Source organism: Berghia stephanieae, chromosome 4 (genome assembly GCF_034508935.2).
Source record: "Berghia stephanieae isolate SIO BIC M18660-M18661 chromosome 4, UCSD_Bste_1.3, whole genome shotgun sequence".
NCBI classification, from domain to species: domain Eukaryota; kingdom Metazoa; phylum Mollusca; class Gastropoda; order Nudibranchia; family Aeolidiidae; genus Berghia; species Berghia stephanieae.
The window spans coordinates 20,229,647-20,249,925 of NC_088363.1; the positions used below are offsets into that span (position 1 = coordinate 20,229,647).

The following is a 20,279-nucleotide window of genomic DNA, read 5'->3' on the forward strand; positions in this document are numbered from 1 at the left end:
TTTACAATCCATCACCTTCTCCTTTTTCAAAACCTATTTTATGATACCTAAAGCATTCGACATACATTTAGCTATTATAATATATTTTATAATAATTCAGATAAAGTCCCACAGCTTCACAAATCAGCCCGAGACTTCACTATTCACCATAACTCTGTATGGTTTCACGTCAATCAATAGTAAGCATCGTCACTGTATCACTCTTCATCATGACTCTTCACTCTTCAGCCACACTCCACACTCTACTTCCGGTGTTAAAGATGGAGGACACTGTACAGTTGATGCAGTTTTTACTGTGTCTTGTTTTATTCAATTGGCAATCATTTGGATCTGCTTCATCTATTGATGAAGCTGGCGATCGATCTGAATTCAAGATCGAAGGCAGGGTGTTTATGTCGTCTAGAGATAAAGAATGGACATTACATTCACGAGTGTTGGTTGACGGCGGAGACTATCTGGGATTTGTCAGGTACGAAGTAGAGTGTAGAGTAGGGTCCTCCTTCACCTAGTAGGCACTTAAATGAAAATTCAGTTTTCAAATGACAGTATAAAATCTGGTTTACTATGATGCAGTATACCATCCCGATGATAAAACCGTTTGAATTTTGTCTCTAGGTTATATAGAAGCAGAGTTATTCAATTTTTTATGCCTTAAAAACACCCAAAATTTACTATAGAGAGGTGGGCCTTTGGCCTACCAACCTCCGCTGCACGTCCAACTCGCCTTGAGCATGCATTCACGTAAAATATAAAGATTTTTTTTTAAAACCTACCTCTGTTTCAAAAACTAGCATCTTTCACCTTTCTAAGAAACATTTTGATTTTTCAGAACTTTAGTTCGTTAAAAAATACCGGCCAATCTGACCCGTTGAGTCGAATGAAAACGAAATTTTGTTGTTTACACGGTTCGAAGGAAATGCCGTAAATAAGCTTTCATGGACTTCCTGTGTTGTTTTTACAGTGTCACGTGACCGTTTTGAGAAATTTGTCGTCTGCTACAAATAATTAGACCGGTAGGGGGTAGATATTTTCGTTGGAGCAGAGAAAAAGTGAGTATTATTTCTTGGACTTGTAGAGAGGCCTAGGGTCCACCAGCAGTCAAGTTTATTGAATAAAAGAAAAAAAGGCCTTTTTACTGCACTAATGCACCAAATTGCATACCTATCTATGGACACTTTGTTCCGTACTTTTTCCCAATAAACTTTTTTAAAAACCTGGGGCCAGGGTTGCTAGTTTGGCCTCCTGGTGGCCAAATTTGAGAAATTTGGCCTTTTCCCAAGCCATTTGGCCTCCCAAAATTTGGTTTGGCCACTTGGCCTCCTGTAACCAACTTTTTGGCTTCCTCTGACTTTCCCCGTTATATCGTTTTACTCTGGTATCGGTAAAACTTATTTTATTTGGCAATCTAAATATCTAAATGCAACACGTGCTAACGCCACAGATTGCATTTGCTAATGCTTCTATATATACGAATTTTCCTTATCCTATCTAAATTGTTTAACAAATCTAAAGAGTTTTCGCGAGGCTAAGGTGGGTTTGGTGGTATTTGGGCTCCTGCCGAGGAATCTGGCCTCTTGCTATAGCTAGTTTGGTCTCTTACTCAAAAATGATCTGGCAACCCTGCCTGGCTAGGCGGTACCTTGATAACAGAAACGATACCCACACGATTTCGCGAGGAATTAATCATGAAAACAATTAGGATATAATTTCAACACAACTTTTGAAATTCATCAAGGATTGTCCATTACCGAATGTTTTTTGATAGAAAACAAATGCATCTTCAAATCTAAACTGCTTTTGACGGTAAGCGGTAAGTTTTTTATTTATTTTTCGGTCCAAACGAATGATTTATCCTGGTATAGAAGCTAAGTAACACCGGCCCACCTCTCTAGGAATCAGCCTGAAATTGGGCACCAGCTGACTGAAAAAACGAAAGGGGATTCCCCTGTAACACTGTGACGTCACAAGGCTAGGAGCCAATGACCGACGCTGACCAATGCAGTCCAAGCTGAAATGGCGTTACTTTGGTAGATTTTGAAATGAGTGTGATTTTATGGAATGCTCAAAGGGTATCCTGGAAGCAGTTTTGAAAGTTGAAAATGGTATCATTGGAAAGGAAAATGATTGAATTTTATGATTATTTATGTTTTAAGGGGATTTTTTCATGAATGATGATAAACGGATTGATTTTCTTGCCCACTGCAATTAAGCTATCTTTCCATTACAATATCTTCTAAATGAATTTAAGGAGGGAAATGGTAATTGTACCAAATGATAGGGCGTTCAATGCCCTTTATTTTAGTATTTAATTTATCCAATTCTGTAAATAAATACCAGAGATATCTCAATTTAACCAAGCCATGGTTTTAGCCTGCAGCTCACAAACGATAACTAGCGGTCACACAGGTGAATGGGAGAACTGTGACACAGATTTAGCCATTCATTTAAGTGCCTACACCTAGTCCGTTAATATACATATATTTACAACATCCAGTATCCAGATTTGGCTATTTCCAAAATTAGAGTTAGTTAAGGAAATACTTGGGTTTTTTCCATAGCTCGAGGAATGTGCGGAAAGCCTCCCATATAAAACATTCAAATTGGTTTGATTTTTGTTTATTTTTTGATATCATTATCATTATCATTGCATTGATTGATGAATTGAAACTGAAACCAACATCATTTTGATTTTGTGAAGGGCTTTTCAAGTTCAACATGATTTTAATGATACAAATTCTTTTTAAAGATCAGAAGGAAAGTTATGCTTTTAAAGGCTGAAAATTGTACTTCCCTTTACCTTTGATTGTTATTAAAATAACTGATGGAATTTTCATTATCATTATTGAATTGACTATTGTTGTATTTGAGACTTGTATGTAGATTTGAAAATTGTATTTTTCACCCGGGGGGTGGTACCAACTCTATCTAACAACCCAGCTGGGTCTTCTCCTTGCAGCCCACCAAGGTCTTTGCAACCTCTGAAATGGAGCATTAGCATAGGCAGTTTAGTGAGCAGCAGCAGTGGCAGTCAAATTTTGACCCAACTCGCCCATAGGAAAGTTGTGACTGGAAATTGCAGTTCGCGTTTTGGGGGGTTCAATTAAAGATGCATAACTTCGTTATAAAGAGGAATATCGCAGATATTTTGGTTACATTATTTTCGTCTTTCAATTTCCTTTTAAATGGTGCCAATTAAGGAAAAATCCATTAATAATTCCAGAAGTTATATGAAATTAAAATTTGGCAATTTTCAAATGCATTTATTTTTTTATTTACCGCATGTGTTTTTAAAATTTAAACGCTTGTTTTTAGAATAACATCTAAACTTTATTCATGCCAAATTTCAGGGCTCTATATCGATGCGCAGACACCTTTTAACTCTGCGCCGAAATGCCTTGTTTACGTTATCTTCTCATCATGGCTGCCGGGCGATATCGCTTTCCAACTTTATTTATAGGCATTTTATAGTTTTTGTTTTAAAAGTTCGTATATTTCTTCTCTTTGTGAAATCCGATATTAATAATATCGATATTTTAAAAATACCAATTGCTTTAATTTAATTTTATTTTACTTTGCCATCAAGTTTCTTTCCCATATGTTTAGATATATTTGTTATCATTTGTATCCATATTCTAAAGGCCTTTGCCTTAATAATTATTATGGTAAGAAGTTCTATTAGTTTTGACACCCCCATACATTGAGAGAGAAGGGGGGGGGGGATAAAATTATATTAATTGTCAGTTCAAATGATGTAATAGCGATAAACCCAAAGTGGTTCAGCATAATTTTTTAAAGTATTAAAAGCCAGAACTTTCCTTCTAATTATAATAGGGAATCTGTTTCAATTTATTTGAACTTTTTCAATCTACCATTTTATTTATATGCAATTAAATTGCCATAGGTAAAAATAAACTCATGTCATTACACAACATGTTTATATCTTTTCATTTAAATACTCTCAAACCCTTTTTTATTCTCTATGTATTAATTAAAAGAGGGTAATTATTTGCAATTTTTCAGTGAGATATTGGGGATAAATCCAAAAGTGATAGAGCAAATTGTTTCTTACGTCTAGCCGAGTTTTTGATTATTTAACATTTGCGTCATATTATGTAATAATATGTTAATTTAAACTGTTTATCTTCCTCTTTATTAATGTAAATGCATTGTCCTCGATAAGACGAACATTTTGGTATACAATATATGATAAGAACTCCATATTGACTGTTTTAACCATTTTTTATTAACATCACGCGATTTCGGTCACAACTTTCCAATGGTAATTTTGGGGTAAAAATGGTCTGAAATTTCAGACTTTGAACTGCCGTAACTACATTTCTAATCAAGATAGAAACAAAATTCAAACTGTTAAAAGTATAATTACATTTTTATTAAACTATTTGACTTGTTATCAGCTAACATATCGGCTAATACTTATATTTATTCAAAATTTCTTTCCATTTCCAGATCTGATGGTTCCTTTGTTGTTAATGGCATTCCATCAGGGTCATATATTGTTGAGATTGCCAATCCAAATGCCTTGTTTGAAGCCCTTAGGGTGGATATTACTTCAAAGGGGAAAATGCGTGCCAGACGCGTCAACTTTTTACAGCCTAACTTGGTCAAAACAGTTCCATATCCCCTAGAATTTAGGGAAAGGGGAAAACCCAATTATTTTCAAAAGCGAGAACAGTGGAGGATTACTGATTTCCTCTTCAATCCAATGGTATGAAACTTTTGTTTTCCTTTTAGACTTCATTTAATAAAGAATGAATTGCAAAGTTTTTTGTATTAATACAGTGCCCTTTGAATACGTCAACGTTGCTTAAGTCTATTTTTACCCAAGTCGATTTATTTTTATTGGTCCCTCTCCCTTCTTCCTATAAAACATTAGTAAAAAAAAAACAAAAAAAAAACACTCCACGTAAGTCAAATGTTCTTATCACTCATGACCACTATAAAATCACAAATAAGTATTTTCATTGGTTAAGAATATCCAAGAACGATTGGCACACACTGATGTGACATAGGTGCTTTGCCTGACATCCATGCTCAAGATACATAAGCAATATCAAATAGCTTTGATTTATCCGTCTCACATTTTACATCGTCGCATCTTCAAGTCAAGATTTTTTATTTTTTTTAAATCCCAGGCCATCATATGGCCCTTTTTTAGTTAGTATAAATTTTATCAAGAATTCAAGTCAAGTCTACAACTACAATGGCAAACAGAAGGTTGACAACCCTATCACTGAAAAGAAAGATCAATCTGATTGATGCAGTTGAAAAGTCTGGCATGCAACAGAAAATATTGCAGAGGAAATTGGCATACTAGCCAATTCAGTCTCAATGATTTACAAGAAGCTTGACCACTATATACAGGGACCTCTACTTCTCTGGTCAATTCAATGTGACCAGGCAACATCAGCAGAAAGCGCGACATGAAGGGCCATACTTATTCTAGATTGGCTTGCTTTGTTCATACACATTTTTGCTCATTTGGTTACACTCCAGTTAATTCAATTTTTTTTTTTTTTTTTGTTCCACAGACCGTTGTCTTATCAGGAGTTTACTGTATTGATGATTGCCTTTTTAAAAATGTTTTTCTCCTATGTTGTTATTTGATCATTTCCTTTGACAATACAGAGACCTTTAATTTTACAATTGTTCAAAATCTTACTCTTGACATTTCCGCTAAGACATAAGGGCAGTGAGCAATGGAAGTAATATTAAATCAATATGATTTTTTGGCATGTGCCACAAGAAGTAGGCAGGGGAGAAAATTGCAGATCATGAATTGTAATGATTTTCCACCTGTCAATTTGTGATTTGAAAATCTTTTTTTTTTAAATTTAAAAACAATTGTATATTTTTGGATAAATTATGAAATATTATTGGCACATAGTTGTTAGATGGCAAGTCTTATCTACTTCTGGTCTCTGTCCCCTTTGTCTTACTTTTTGCTTCGGTGCTTGTTATATGTTAGTCTAATTTTTTTTTAGATGTATTCTGTCTTCTTCCTATTTACTGGTGCTGAAATTACTTGTTTCTTTTGTTTTTTAAGGGTTTTACGGCGCTTGCACCACATTTAGGTCATATCAGCGCCAGTAAAAAGGAAGAAAATGGGATAGTAAAACGTTCTAGAATTACAATTAAAGCACCCAAGAGAAAATAAGACAAAGGGGAACTGGGAACAAATAGGGATCAGATGTACAATCCAAGAGCATACCACCAATGTACTTAGTTTGAGATCACCTATAAGTCTCATCCAGACACAAGCACAAAATCCAACAAAGAGGAATACACTCAAATGCTTACATCATACATTAAAAATAACAAATAAAATAATACATAACAGAGAGATGATTTACAAGGAAAAAAATATCATCTCCCAAAACAATAATTATGCATTTGACTGTTTCCCTCCCAGCCAGGACTCCGGCCAGCATCGGGACAAAACCAAGTAACCTATTCCAAGACAAAGACAGAAAGCATGTTGGAAAACAGACATAGGGGGATAAAAGACACAGTATGTACCTCCCTTCCCACTATGGGAGGTCAGGAACCCCACCCAGTGAAATTACTTAAATCTGTTATAAACACCATTGAAGCAAACAAACAAAGGTTAAATGGGTCGGATGATAATAATTTAGCTATAATCGTCATTGCTCCTTTTGTACCCACCATGTGAAAGAAATGTTATTCACTCTCAGCAATTATTTATTTTTCTCTTTACAGGTACTGACCATGGTGGTTCCACTTTTACTAATCATGGTGCTCCCAAAGCTGATGAATGCAGCAGATGCAGATACACAAAAGGTATTTAAAATATTCTGAGTGGTTAAAAGATGTTTTCCAAACTTTAGGACTAAACTAAATTTGTTTTTAATTTCTATTTCAATAAGCACAGCTACTGGGCGAACTAGTTTTGATAATTGTACATATTGAGTGAATAACAATACAAGAAATATACAATCTTAAATGCTTTTATATGATAATAACTAGCTCTCGCGTGCAACAAATTTGAAATACATATTTATAGAATTGCATGTCTCACTCTTTTGGAATGTTTTCTTGTGGTGAATGGTATCTAAAATCGTGCACTTTCATAAATACATTGAAACAGTCCTCATTCTCTTCTAATGACACAGGGGGGAATACAAATAAATATTGATGTCTCTTACGTGTTAAAGGTGCAATCAATTTATTGCCCAGACTTCTGTGGATATTCTCCTTGTCACATTCAAAGTTGCAATACCCAAATATATAAAGCCTACTTTTGAAGGAAAGTTATAAATGCTCTATGACCTTTTAGCTGAAAGTTTGTCATGGTGTCTTGATGTAAGAAGAATATAAGTAATATTGTAGGGCATTTAAAATTATTTTATGAGAAGGATAATATTCGTTAGATATTTACTACAGAAAAAAAAAATGTCTACTGCTTAGAATGTGTTGTCACTGGTAGCAGTGATGCCAAAACTCCGGTTTCACCGGAAAAAACTCCGGTCTGGAGTAAAAAATTCCGGGCTCCGGGCAACTTCCGTCAAATTCCGGTGAGGTCAATTTGTTCAAGGAACCCCCCCCCCCCCCCCCCTTTTTTTTCCAACCACCACACATCAGTATTGCCACTAATCATCACTACCACTACTACTGCAACCACCACCACATCATCACCACTATCACTACTACACAACCACCACCACCACCACCACATCATCATTACAACCACTACCACAACTACCATCACCATTACAACCACCACCACCACATCATCATCACTACCACTACTACTACAACCACCAACACATCATCATCACTACTGCTACTACTACAACAACGACACCACATTAACTCTACCATTACTACTACACCACCATCGCCACTACCACTACTACTACAACCACCACCACCACCTCATCATCACTACCACTACTACTACAACCACTACCACCACTCGTCATTACCACTACTACTACAACCACCACCACATCATCACTACCACTACTACTACAACCACCACCACCACATCATCATTACCACTACTACTACAACCACCACCACATCATCACTACAACTACCACTACTACTACAACCATCACTACCACATCATCATCACTACCACAACTATTACAACCACCACCACCACATCATCACTGCCACTACTACTACTACAACCACCACCACCACCACATCACCATTACCACTACTACTACAACAACCACCACCACATCATCATCACTACCTCTAATACTACTACAACCACCACCACATCATCATCATCATTACCACTACTACTACAACCACCATCACCACATCATCATCACTACCTCTAATACTACTACAACCACCACCACATCATCATCATCACTACAACTACTACTACAACCACCACTGCCACATCAACCATCACTACCATTTATACTACAACCACCACATCATCATCATTACTACCACTACTACAACCACCACCACATCATCATCACTACCACTACCACTACAACAACCAGCACCACATCATCATCACGACCACTACTACAACAATACAACCACCACATCATCACTACCACTACAACCACCACCACCACCACATCATCATTACCACTATTACTACTACAACCACCACCACCACATTATCGTCACTACCACGACTACTACTACATCCACCACCACATCATCATCATCTTCACTACCACCACCACTACCACATCATCATCACTACCATTTGTACTATAACCACCATCTCCACTACATCAACATCACTACAACCACTACCACATCATTATCATCACGACCACAACTACTACAACCACTATACCACCACCACATCATCATCACTACAACTGCTACTTCAACCACCACCACCACCATATCATCATCACTACCACTACTACTACAACCACCACCACCACAGCATCATCACTACCACTACTACTTCAACCACCATCACCACGACCACATCATCATCACTACCACTACTACTACTACAACAACCACTATCACATCTTCATCATCACTACCACTATTACTACAACCACTAACACCACATCATCCTCACTACCACCAGTACTACAATCTCTACTATTAGGTATTGGCGCTTTACTTCATTTAAAATAAGGAAACTTTGGGATTATATTTGCAATGTGTTTATGTAGCATAGTTTAATTCTAATCAGTTATCTATTTAGAACTATACAATATGTAAACACAATACCAAATACCATCCCAATTCCTTTGTCTTGTGTGCGGAAATTCCTCTTTCGGCATTGAAATTCCTACGAGTGGTCTCTGAAACTCCTGTGAGCCAAATTTAAAGTTGGCGTCTCTGCTGGTAGTAATATTTTACTTAATAATAGATAACTATGATATTATGATTTTGCATTCCAATTGAGTCTGGCAGATGAATTAATACATTGTCCTCCTTTTTGACAAATTGACATTATCATCACTGGATAATATTGAAGCGCCAATTCCAGTACAAATAAATGTTGATGAGCATAGACTATCTGTAAACAGCTCAGCTCTATTTTGTTTACCTCAGCCCTTTTTTTAAATTGTTTATTTCTTAATTATGGTTGTTAATATCATTTTAAGAAATCAGTCATTATGCTTTTATATAGCTATAAACCAAATCAATTTGGATATTCAGATTTTTGAGTGCCATCAAGATTGGATCTGATTTTCTCAATCTGTCCAAGAAGATTATTTTAATTTTCAAAATGTAATGTTCTGTTGTACGTGCTTAACAAAGACTTACTCTCAATAAAATTTACAAATGTAAAATGATTTCTTTATATGAGATGTTTATATAGAGATATGTATTCTCTTGTCATCCTTTGGAATTTTTTTTTTTCATTCATTTCAGGAGATGCAGAATCAAATGAATGCTTTAAATAATCGCCCCAATTTGCCTGATGCGTCTGAAATGTTATCAAATCTTTTCTCTGGTGGCAACACAGCAAAGAAACCAGTTAAAACAAAGGCAGTTACCAGCAGTAGTAAAAGAAAATAGCATTTGCCATACCAATCTATTGCCTCAATGTCTTAATACAAATGGATTTTCTACCCTTTCTCTCTATCATTAAAATGTGTTCTTATCACCAAATGGATTTTCTACCCTTTCTCTCTATCATTAAAATGTGTTCTTATCACCTATTATGAGTGTGTGTGTGTGTGTGCAGAAAAATGTGTTTTCATTGGATTTTAAGCGTGTATGAGATTTCAAGTTTTGTAGTATTGGGCATTTATGAGGCACTCTAGGGAAACGGTCCACATGTCGCATTTTATGGAAATTGAGTATAAAATATTTGACTTTTTTTTAAAAAATATTTTGTCGCTATTTCGTTTAAAAAGATATTAGAAATTGGCTTTGTTATGGCCATTTGAAGAACACAATCTGTAGAAAAGTGATTTTTTATCAAAAGTGGCTTCAAAGCTTACCAAACATTTCAACATTTAAATTGCCCTCTGAAAAAAAATATTAATTCAATGTTTAAATTGCAAATTTTACTTTCAATTTTAAAAAAGTATGCAGAAATGGATAAACTAGTAAGTTAATGGGATATCCCAATTTTAGTCTAAAAGTCCCAAGACCTCTTTTATTAGCCATATCTTAAGATTACTTCCAGCGACATTGCACTATTTTACTAGAGCTCCTCACATTTATTGCAGTCAGACTTGAATTAATGGACTTTATTTTTAATTATTATGTTAAACATTAAGTCACATATTTTCAATTGATATGAATTTTTTACATGAGTAAAACCTCTTGAAATGGTTAGGAATAATGATTTTGATGTCTTTCATAAAGACAGTATCAAATTAGACAGATAGCCACAGTGCAACCTCTCTTTAATGACATTGTCGGAACCAGAAAAAATGTTGTTATTATAGCTGGGGGGTGTTAAAGTACTTGACTATGTCTGTCTTTTACCAACCATTTACAGTTCAGCCGAAGAAGGCTACCTTGAAAATATTATTTTATAATCAGGGCTTTTCTATTTAACTTGGTAGAATAAAGAGTGTGTATTATGATTCGTTGATGCAGGTGATCAGCGATCAGAGATAACGATAGTGGTCCGTTAGTGTGGAGTGTTCACTGACTGGTCAACCACTGTTGTGATCGCTTGCTCTATGGCTATCAACCAGCTAGTGAACATGTGTGCTATGTGAAGCACTAGATAAACTAGGATTTTGCTTTGCTTTGGCTCACTTGTGCAATATACCCACATCAACTGGTTTGGAGAGTACTTGATGACATTGGATGACCAATCAATTGTTTTCATTAGTATGTCTACAATATTTCATTGGTCAGAAAGCAAATGTTTTCATTGGTTTAGAAATTTTACCTTGACTGTCGATTTGAAGTTAGTGATATACTACACCTTATCGATGTCATTATATGTGGTTTTTACTAAAACTATTTGTTGTTATAGTAAGTTGATTTTTTTTATTTCTCATGGTACGGAGAAATGACTGTCCCTATAATAGATGTTGTTATAAGGGGTGCATTGTACTTTAGAAAATATAAATTTTGATAAAGTCTAAATATTGTGTTATGAAATGCTTTGGATAAAGTGTGATTGTGAAAGATTTGTCCTAAGAGAAAATGGTGACCATCATTGTTTTTGTTGTCTGTAATTTTCATTGTTGTTTTTCGTTTATACATTTAAAATTCTTTACACCATTCAATGACTTATATAGTATATAAGATCATGATATTTCCAGCTATTTAAATCAAAGTGTACTTTCATATATACTTCTTTATGGTGCACCATTTATCAACTTGTGCGAATCTGTGCTTCTTGAGGCATACAAACCTATACCCTTTTATGAGATCTCATTTATTGGTATGCTTTGTATTTGTTTTTGTTTCTATAATTTGAAAATGGTTCCAGTTTCCTTTTTCTCTTGGTTTTGTTTTGATTTTTCTTTTAAATCCAAAAAATTCTTCAAATATTTGTTTTAAAAGAAATTCAAGGGCGTTGTGATTCTAATAACATTATTGCACTGCCTTTTGTCATCTGGAATCAATATCAGATATTGACTATGATAACGACTACGGGTTTTCCTTTGTTAATTGTAGATTTCAAAGTTTAACAAATTTTTAGATTCTTTGGACAGTATTAAATTTGTGGTTTTCAAATTTTGTCTCCAAATTAAATGCGCTTTTAGCAATACAGTTTTGGACAATATTTTCATTTTGAGAGTAATGGATATTACTCATGTATTATTTTATTTTAGCAATATTTTAAGGCCGAAAACATAAGTTAATTGTCATTCAACACAGATGGCTAGTCACAGTCTGCCGAAATGATGAATACATCTTAAATCATGAGACAGGGGTGCTGCGTCTCTAGGTATATAGGATGTTTTTACTTTGTATGAAATCAGCACTTTATATGTGTGTCAATTTTTGTTTTTAATGCTTTGCACCACTCATTTTTGTTAGTTATTGATGTATACATCAGTGTATGTGTGTTTGATTGGACAGGTCATAAGTGCTGTGTAAGTACGCTTAAAGAATGCAATCAATGAAGCAAGATGTTGATTAATAGATTTGAATTATGATATTTATTCATATGACATTTAATATATTGTAAATACATTTTACGTATTTAGATATCTCTTTCTCTCCCTCTCTCTCTCTCTCTCTCTCTCTCTCTCTCTCTCTCTCTCTCTCTCTCTCTCTCTCTCTCTCTATTATGTACTGCCAGTTTTGTAGACAGCAGTTTTTTTGCTTTGTTAAGAGTAAGAGTTTCAAACAGATTTATTTGGAAAATTGAGAGATACTATTAGATGTGAATTTTATGTGTTCAGTCTCTGAATGGCATTTGAATTTTAAGACCAGGGCCTTCGTATATCAATTTCAGAAAAAGAATATTACAGGTAATGTGTGTATGAGAGTTTTTTTTTTTTTTTTAAGTCTGATGACTCTGATTTTACATGTCGTCTTTTCTGAAATTGGAGTGTTCAGTCTATTTGTGTTGAACATATGTTTCTTCGGATAAAACATAATCAACTTTCATTTTAGAAAGGAATTGGGAAGCTGTAAATCAGATTATATATTATGCATTGTTTTCATTGTCGTGCTTCTATGGCATTGAATTGTCGGTGCCAGTTATCCAGTTTAGGTATGAATTCCTGTTTTGAAATTTAAAAGAACAAGATCTCTACCAGACTAAAAAGGTTTTCTTTCAATGTCAGTCAGTCCGTCACACCAATACCTCCTGAAGACAAATAGAACTTGTATGTTATGAGATGATATAAAACCATGCTATTTGGTAAAGACGATTCATATTTATATTAATATTGGCGAGTTTCAGCTAAATTAGTGTCCAGGTTGAGTGTGCACGTTGTGTGAGTTTTGTCTCACACTCACAGTTTCTGTCATAAGTGTAATCATTTTATATTGGCTGGTATTGGTAATTCAGTCTAATTTTAGCTGCTCTCAATATTTTCCTCTTTGATTTTCGTTATTTAGCAGATCTTTAGTGGGGTTTATTTATTTTTTTCCCTTCTTTTGTCTGTTTGATTTCTGGTTGTAACCCTCTCCCCTCATCCCTCTCTTTCTCTCTTTCTCTCTCTCTCTCTCTCTCTCTCTCTCTCTCTCTCTCTCTCTCTCTCTCTCTCTCTCTCTCTCTCTCTCTCTCTCTCTCATGATAAATGAGATTTTATGTTTTCAGTATGTTGATGATTCTGATTTCTTTCTCTCTTTTTTCTTTTTTTTTTTTCGATTTATCAAGACTTTATTGTTTTGCCTTAGCAAGTTAAAGTATAATATCTCTTTAAAATCTATTCTTCATTCTTTACCCCTCATTATTCTATTATTGTTGTTGCTTTGCAGTTTTATGTCTATGATTATAAATCAGAAATTCCACCTCTATTCCGGAATAAATTTTGTCAAATTTCTGAATTTGTTGAATTGATTGCTTTTCACACACAGCCATTCAACAAATAATTGGAAGGTTGATGGGGCTACGGCTAAGTTCATCTATCCCCATCGTCCTTTTTCCTATGGTGGGCAGGAGGTCACTTGGTCTGGTCTCCTATCCCTCTATATCTGTGTTCCAATTTGCTTTCTGTCTTTGTCTTGAAATGAGATTGCTTAGTTTTGGCAGGAGTCCTTGGCTGAGAGGGAAACGGTCAAAGTCAAATGTATAGTTTTGAGATTATTTTTTTCTTCCTTTTAAATCATCTTTGTGTTATGTACTGTTATATCTTTGTTTTCAATGCATTATGATCGGTATATGTAAGTATTTGAGTGTGTTCCTCTCAGTGGGATTCTGTGATCCAAACTAAGTACATTGATAGTATGCTCTTGGAATCCAGACCTATATCCTACTTAACCAGTCCCCGAATACATTTTAATCGGTATGTGTAAGTATTTGAGTGTACTCTTCATGGGATCCTGTGCTTGTTTATGGATGAGACTTTTAGGTAATCCAAAATTAGTACACTGATAGTGATAGTGTGCTCTTGGTATCCAGACCTGATCCCTACTTGACCAGTCCCCTTTATCAAACTTTTTCTTCTGTGATCTTGATAGCAAATCTAGAATATATTTATATATTTTATTCCTTTGTTCTGGCCATGAAACGACATAAATGTGTTGCAAGCGCCATAAAACCCTTAAAAACAAAGGTCTCTATTCCTTTCCGTGTGACTCCTATCTGGAATTTGAGGTTTTTCCTGTATTGTAACGTAATATCAATCCTCTCGTTAGGAGAAGCCATGGTTTCTCAGTGTTCGTGTTTTGTTTTTGTTTTTTGGTCTTTTTTTTTTTTCAAGCTGCGGTATCTTTGGTCAATTTTATATAAAATGATTGTACACTGTTTTCATCACCACTTGTAAGCTTTTATAGCAATTTTGATTTGATCACTGATCAGTTTCATACCATTTATGGTAAACTCAAACCAGTTATTGTAAACAGTGTTCTTAGTCCACCACAGACAGCAATTTGATCTGGGTGGGGTTCCTGGCCTCCCATAGTGGGCAGGGAGGTACTTACTGTGTCTTCTATCCCCCTATATCTGTTTTCCAATTTGCTTTCTGTCTTTGTCTTGGAATGAGATTACTTGGTTTTGCCCTAGCCCTGGCCGTAGTGCTTGGATGCGAGGGAAACGGTCAACTGCACAGTTATTGTTTTGGGAGATGATATTTTTTTCTAGTAAATCATCTCTCTCATTATGTATTATGTTCCTTATTTTGAATGTATAATGTAAGCATTTGAGTGTATTCCTTAGTGGGATTTTGTGCTGGTGTGTGGATGAGACAATTAGGTGATCTCAAACTAAGTACATTGATGATGTGCTCTTTGAATCTACATCTGTTCTTCATTTGACGATCCCCTTTGTCTTACTTTTATCCTCAAGTCCTTTATATTGTACATCTAGAATCTTTCCACTATCCAATTTTCTTCCTTTTTACTGGCGCTGATATGCGCCGTAAAACCCTCAAAAACAAACAGCAATTTGATTGAAGCAAAAACCATATGGCAGCCCTGTATAGATTTTGACAAACAAAAGCAGCTTTGACTTTGATGCAAGCCGACATCTTACTCGGATTGAATTAACTTTCACTCTTTTGTTCTCAACATTTGTAAGTGTCAAAGAGAGTAGCCGTGTTGAGAGACAATAAGTTCTCACCAAACCCATTGATCACAATGCACAGTTGTCAATCCCGAAATAAAGGATATCGCTCAGTCTCTCCTTACTGTCATTATCTACCTAATGTCTAAACTGTCCAGCCCCCTTGCTTCCTATCTAATGGTCACAGATGACATCACAAACCCATACTGCAATGCCCCGCCCTCTTTTGTCTCTAATAGTAATAGAGTAGTGACACACTTCTGTAGCATTACATCTGGGTCCACTCTCGATTCTTCAACCTGTCATGATTTCATCCATGATAAAATTTTATCATACGATTTTGTTTGATTGATTTCTTGAATTTGCCACTTTTTGAGGGCGAAAATTTGTTGCAATTAAGCAGTAACTTTTATATATAGAGATTTAATTCCGTTTCTTGGGAAATGTTGCGATTATCCGTTGGACCGTACTGAACTTGTTTCAACATTTTATTGTGATTGGCACTAAATGCCAATATGTATCTGCAGCCTATTGATTTGTAATTTGGTATCATTTCGTATCTGATGATTATAGAAATTGTGTAAGTATTATGAATCATGAGCATAAGATCACACAATAATAAAGGAATTCAATGTAGAATTTCAGGTTAGCAACGACCATACCTTTTGTAACCAAATAGCATTCCTGTCAAGCAAGGGAAGTAAAATTCTGTCAAACGAAATGCAATGCAATTCATTAGAAGAAGATGGTCATCATTAAATTCAGCAAGGATAAGGTTGACACCTTGATGGTATCAATGTTTTAAAATACAACATCTGGCTGGAAATTGACTGTGGTTGCAGATGATACAATGTTGTAGATTTACTAGTGTATTTATGGGGAAATCGCAAGGTGCCAGGTTTGAGAGATTTTGCCAAGATGAGGCAGTATGGACTAATGTCCGAAGACGACAACGCTGCTCAGAGGATTATAAAACATCAGATTAGAGAGGATAAGAAAGATTTTCTTGAGACAATTTAGCAGTCACTGAAATTGCTCATATCTCCATAAACCAACATCAGATTTACCAGGATGTTAACTTCTTAACCAAAAATTTCAGCCCTAACTCATCGTACTAATTTTTTTGTTTTTTTTTTACCCAGCCGGAATAACACTCACTGATGAACCAGAAATAGAAGATAGATTATGATTGGTGCAGTGCTGCAGAACTGCAGATAGATTCACAAAACTATGATTTGGAAATCATTCCGATGGAACCAAATTTAGATAACACTGAACCCAAACTACTCAAAGAAGATGTGGCGTGGACCGGAAATGACTCCAATTATTATTATTATTATTATTATTATTATTATTATTATTATTATTATTATTATTATTATTATGCCGAAATGCAGTGGGGAAAAAAGGTATAAATGTTTATCGCAAACTATGCAAGAAAATATGGATGACAAATGGATAAAAGCAGTCTTCACCCCCATTCCAGCGAAAGGGGATCTTCAAGTGTGCTCCAACTACAGGTCAATGTCTCTAATCAGCCATGCCAGCAAACACCTGACACCACCATGAAAAGGCTTGAGAGAAAATTAGATAAAGAAGTGCGCAGACGCAGGCATGTTTCAGACCAAACAGAGAGATCAGAGCCTGTATATTCAATCTAAGGATGCTGATAGAAAAATACAGAGAGGCCAATATGAATGTGCACATGTGGTTCATCGACTGCTCAAAAACCTTTGACTGTGTCATTTACCACATTACGATAGAAACACGTACAGATCTGAACTGTCAACAGCAGTGGCGGTTCTAGCCTATTTACAGTGGTGGGGCAAAGATGATTCGGTCATATATATATATATATATATATATATATATATATATATATATATAATATATATATATATATATATATATATATATATATATTATTTATTTATTTTTTTATTATTATTATTTTTTTTTTTGCACCTTTAAAAAAAATATTTCTACCACAAATAATCACATTCACAATGAAATGACAATACCAGTAGATTTTAATTATTCCAAACGTAATAAAAAATGAATCACGAAAGAGAATAAAACTAAAAAATAAAGCGACAAGACATAATGCGACAACACCTTGACAATACAAGTCCATTTCGTTCACTCGAAAAATTAAAGAGATGCTTTAATCCCTCAACGGCGAGATTAATATTTCTGTTACATTACTGGTTTTCAGTAGTAGTAGTAGTAACATTAAAGTTTTCATCGAGAAGCAACAACAGCGATATGACTCGAGTTTCATTCAGAGCTCAAATTGCATCATTTTTACTGCTCTCTTGGTGGTTAGAATGATTGTGCCGGTGGTGGTAGTGGTTGGAATAGTGGTAGCGGTGGTGGTGGTGGTGGAGGAGGAGGAGGAAGACGAGGCGGTGAGGGAGGATGTAATTATGGTAGTGGTTTTGGTGGTGCTGTTGGTTAGAATGATAGTTGTGGAGACGATGACGGAAATTCTATGATTGATGTTGATATTGTTTTTATTGCTATTGTTGTACTGTTGTTGTTTTGTTTTTGTTGTTGTTGTTGTTGTTGTTGTTTGATGTGATTGATTATGATGACACGATTGATGATGAATACGATATAAAAGATTATGATAACTAGTTTCGACAATGATCGTCGACAATTGATGGTTACATACATTTTACGAAAAATAATAATCAGGCTTACGCCAAAAATATACAATAGATGACACACGATTAGTACAATAATAATAATAACAAATAATAATATCGATAATAACAATAACAATAATAATAATAAGATAATAACAATATAATAATATAATAATAAAATAAAATAATAATAATAATAATAATAATAAAATAATAATAATAATATAATAATAATAATAATAATAATAATAATAATAATAATAATAATAATAATAAAAAATAATAATAATAATAATAATAATAATAACAATAATAAAACAATAATGATATTACCATCATCATTACTACCACCACCATCATTACTACTACCACCACCGCTACCACTATACCACCATCACCATCATTATTACCAATCCAATCTGTTTTTTTTCGTTTCTTAAAATTTGATATCTATCAAAGCAGACGAAAAGTCCGGTGATTTTTTTTAAAGGGTAGTTAAAATATCTACGATTTTATTAGCCCTAAAAACTACGATTTTTATTTTCCTCTTTCAAGTTGGCAGGTCTGCTATGACAAGTATCAGTTCTATAGTCAAAATAAGACAAACAAAAACAAAGTTTATTTAATCTTAGGCTTTCGCCAATAATTCATACAATACAATTAAGACAAAATAATGTTACCAATCTCTCCTCATGCATTCGTTAGACTATCATCACAATAACGACCGTGTTATCTTTGCTCCTTACCCAACCAACCCCTCGCTTCCGCCTCTTCATCGCGAACCATCTTATGTATGTATTAGCTTCAGGACGGGCAAGTACGGAATCTGCCCACCCTTCATTTAAACCTATTTATATCCTCTATAACTTAGTTAGAATTCAACTTCTCCTTACTCAGAAGAGTATTTCTCGTATACTAATTCAATTGTTGAGAAAACCAAAATGGTGGCTGTATTTTATATATTTATCTAGTCGTGACTTTTGAATAAAAGTGTTTTGTTTATTAGAGGGAATACAATAGAAAATTACATTGTTTTGCAAAATTATTTAGTCTAGCAATAAAAATACAGCGGTAATTACTTTAAGAATTAAAAAAAAAAGAACTAACAAATTAATTTGTTAAAAAACAAAACAAAAAAAAAAAAAAAAAAAAAAAAACAACAACAACAAAATCAAATAAGAAAACAATTTAAATAAATGAGTTTTGAGAAGCACTAAAGAAAACGAGAAAAAAAAAGAAATAATCTAAATGGATAAACAAATATATAAAAACGACACAAATTAATACTAAATTGATATAATAATATTAGTAAATTAATAAATTTAATTCAATACTGGAACCTTCCCAAAGTCATTACATCGATGGTACCAGCACAAGTAAGGCAATAAATAAGAAAAAGTTCGTTTGCCAAAATCTCTATTTAGTGTTCACATGTTAAAAGTTGGGCTCATTTGAATTAGCCCGACCTAGTACTAGAGAGGCCAGACAGCAAAAATCGGAGTTAGTTCATCGTTAGGCGACGTGACGATGAGATGGCGATGTGGGCGGAGTGGAGTGGAGTGGTTGGGGGGGGGGGTGATAAAAAGAACAGGAGCGTATCCTGGTTTATGCATTACGGGGTGCATGGTGATTCGCAATCTATCAAAAATACACACAAATTGATTTCAGTACGAAGTATCAAGTTTAAGTAGTAACTTTTGAAATTATCTTATTTAAATTTGATTATTTCGGACCTGGTAATACAGCATATAACTTGAAAAAACAGGCTGGTATTTGCCCACCCTGCCCATTATTACCAGCCGTCCCTGGTCAACAGTATATTATATCGGAGGGGAACAACTGGAAAATGTTGAAAACTTTATTTATCTTGGCTCAAAAATAGAGACAAACGGCAAATCAGGCCCAGAGATCAAAATATATTCGCACTTGTATCAGCTAAACGAACTGCCATGGCCCCGATGTGGAAATACCAGGAAGAGTTCTTTACAAGAAAAGTATAGAAAACCTCCATTTTCCCTATATCATGACCAATAACAAAGTCATGT

At 34.6% G+C, this 20,279-nt stretch overlaps 1 protein-coding gene across 1 annotated transcript; it reads left to right on the plus strand.

Moving 5' to 3' along the window:
• The first annotated feature begins 225 nt into the window (after positions 1-225).
• LOC144970193 (endoplasmic reticulum membrane protein complex subunit 7-like) lies at positions 226-13,907 on the plus strand. Its single transcript, XM_078909581.1, has 4 exons — positions 226-469; positions 4,468-4,726; positions 6,739-6,819; positions 9,862-13,907. The coding sequence occupies exons 1-4, from the start codon at positions 261-263 to the stop codon at positions 10,006-10,008; spliced, it is 696 nt and encodes a 231-aa protein (XP_078765707.1). The 5' UTR covers positions 226-260; the 3' UTR covers positions 10,009-13,907.
• The last annotated feature ends 6,372 nt before the right edge of the window (positions 13,908-20,279 follow it).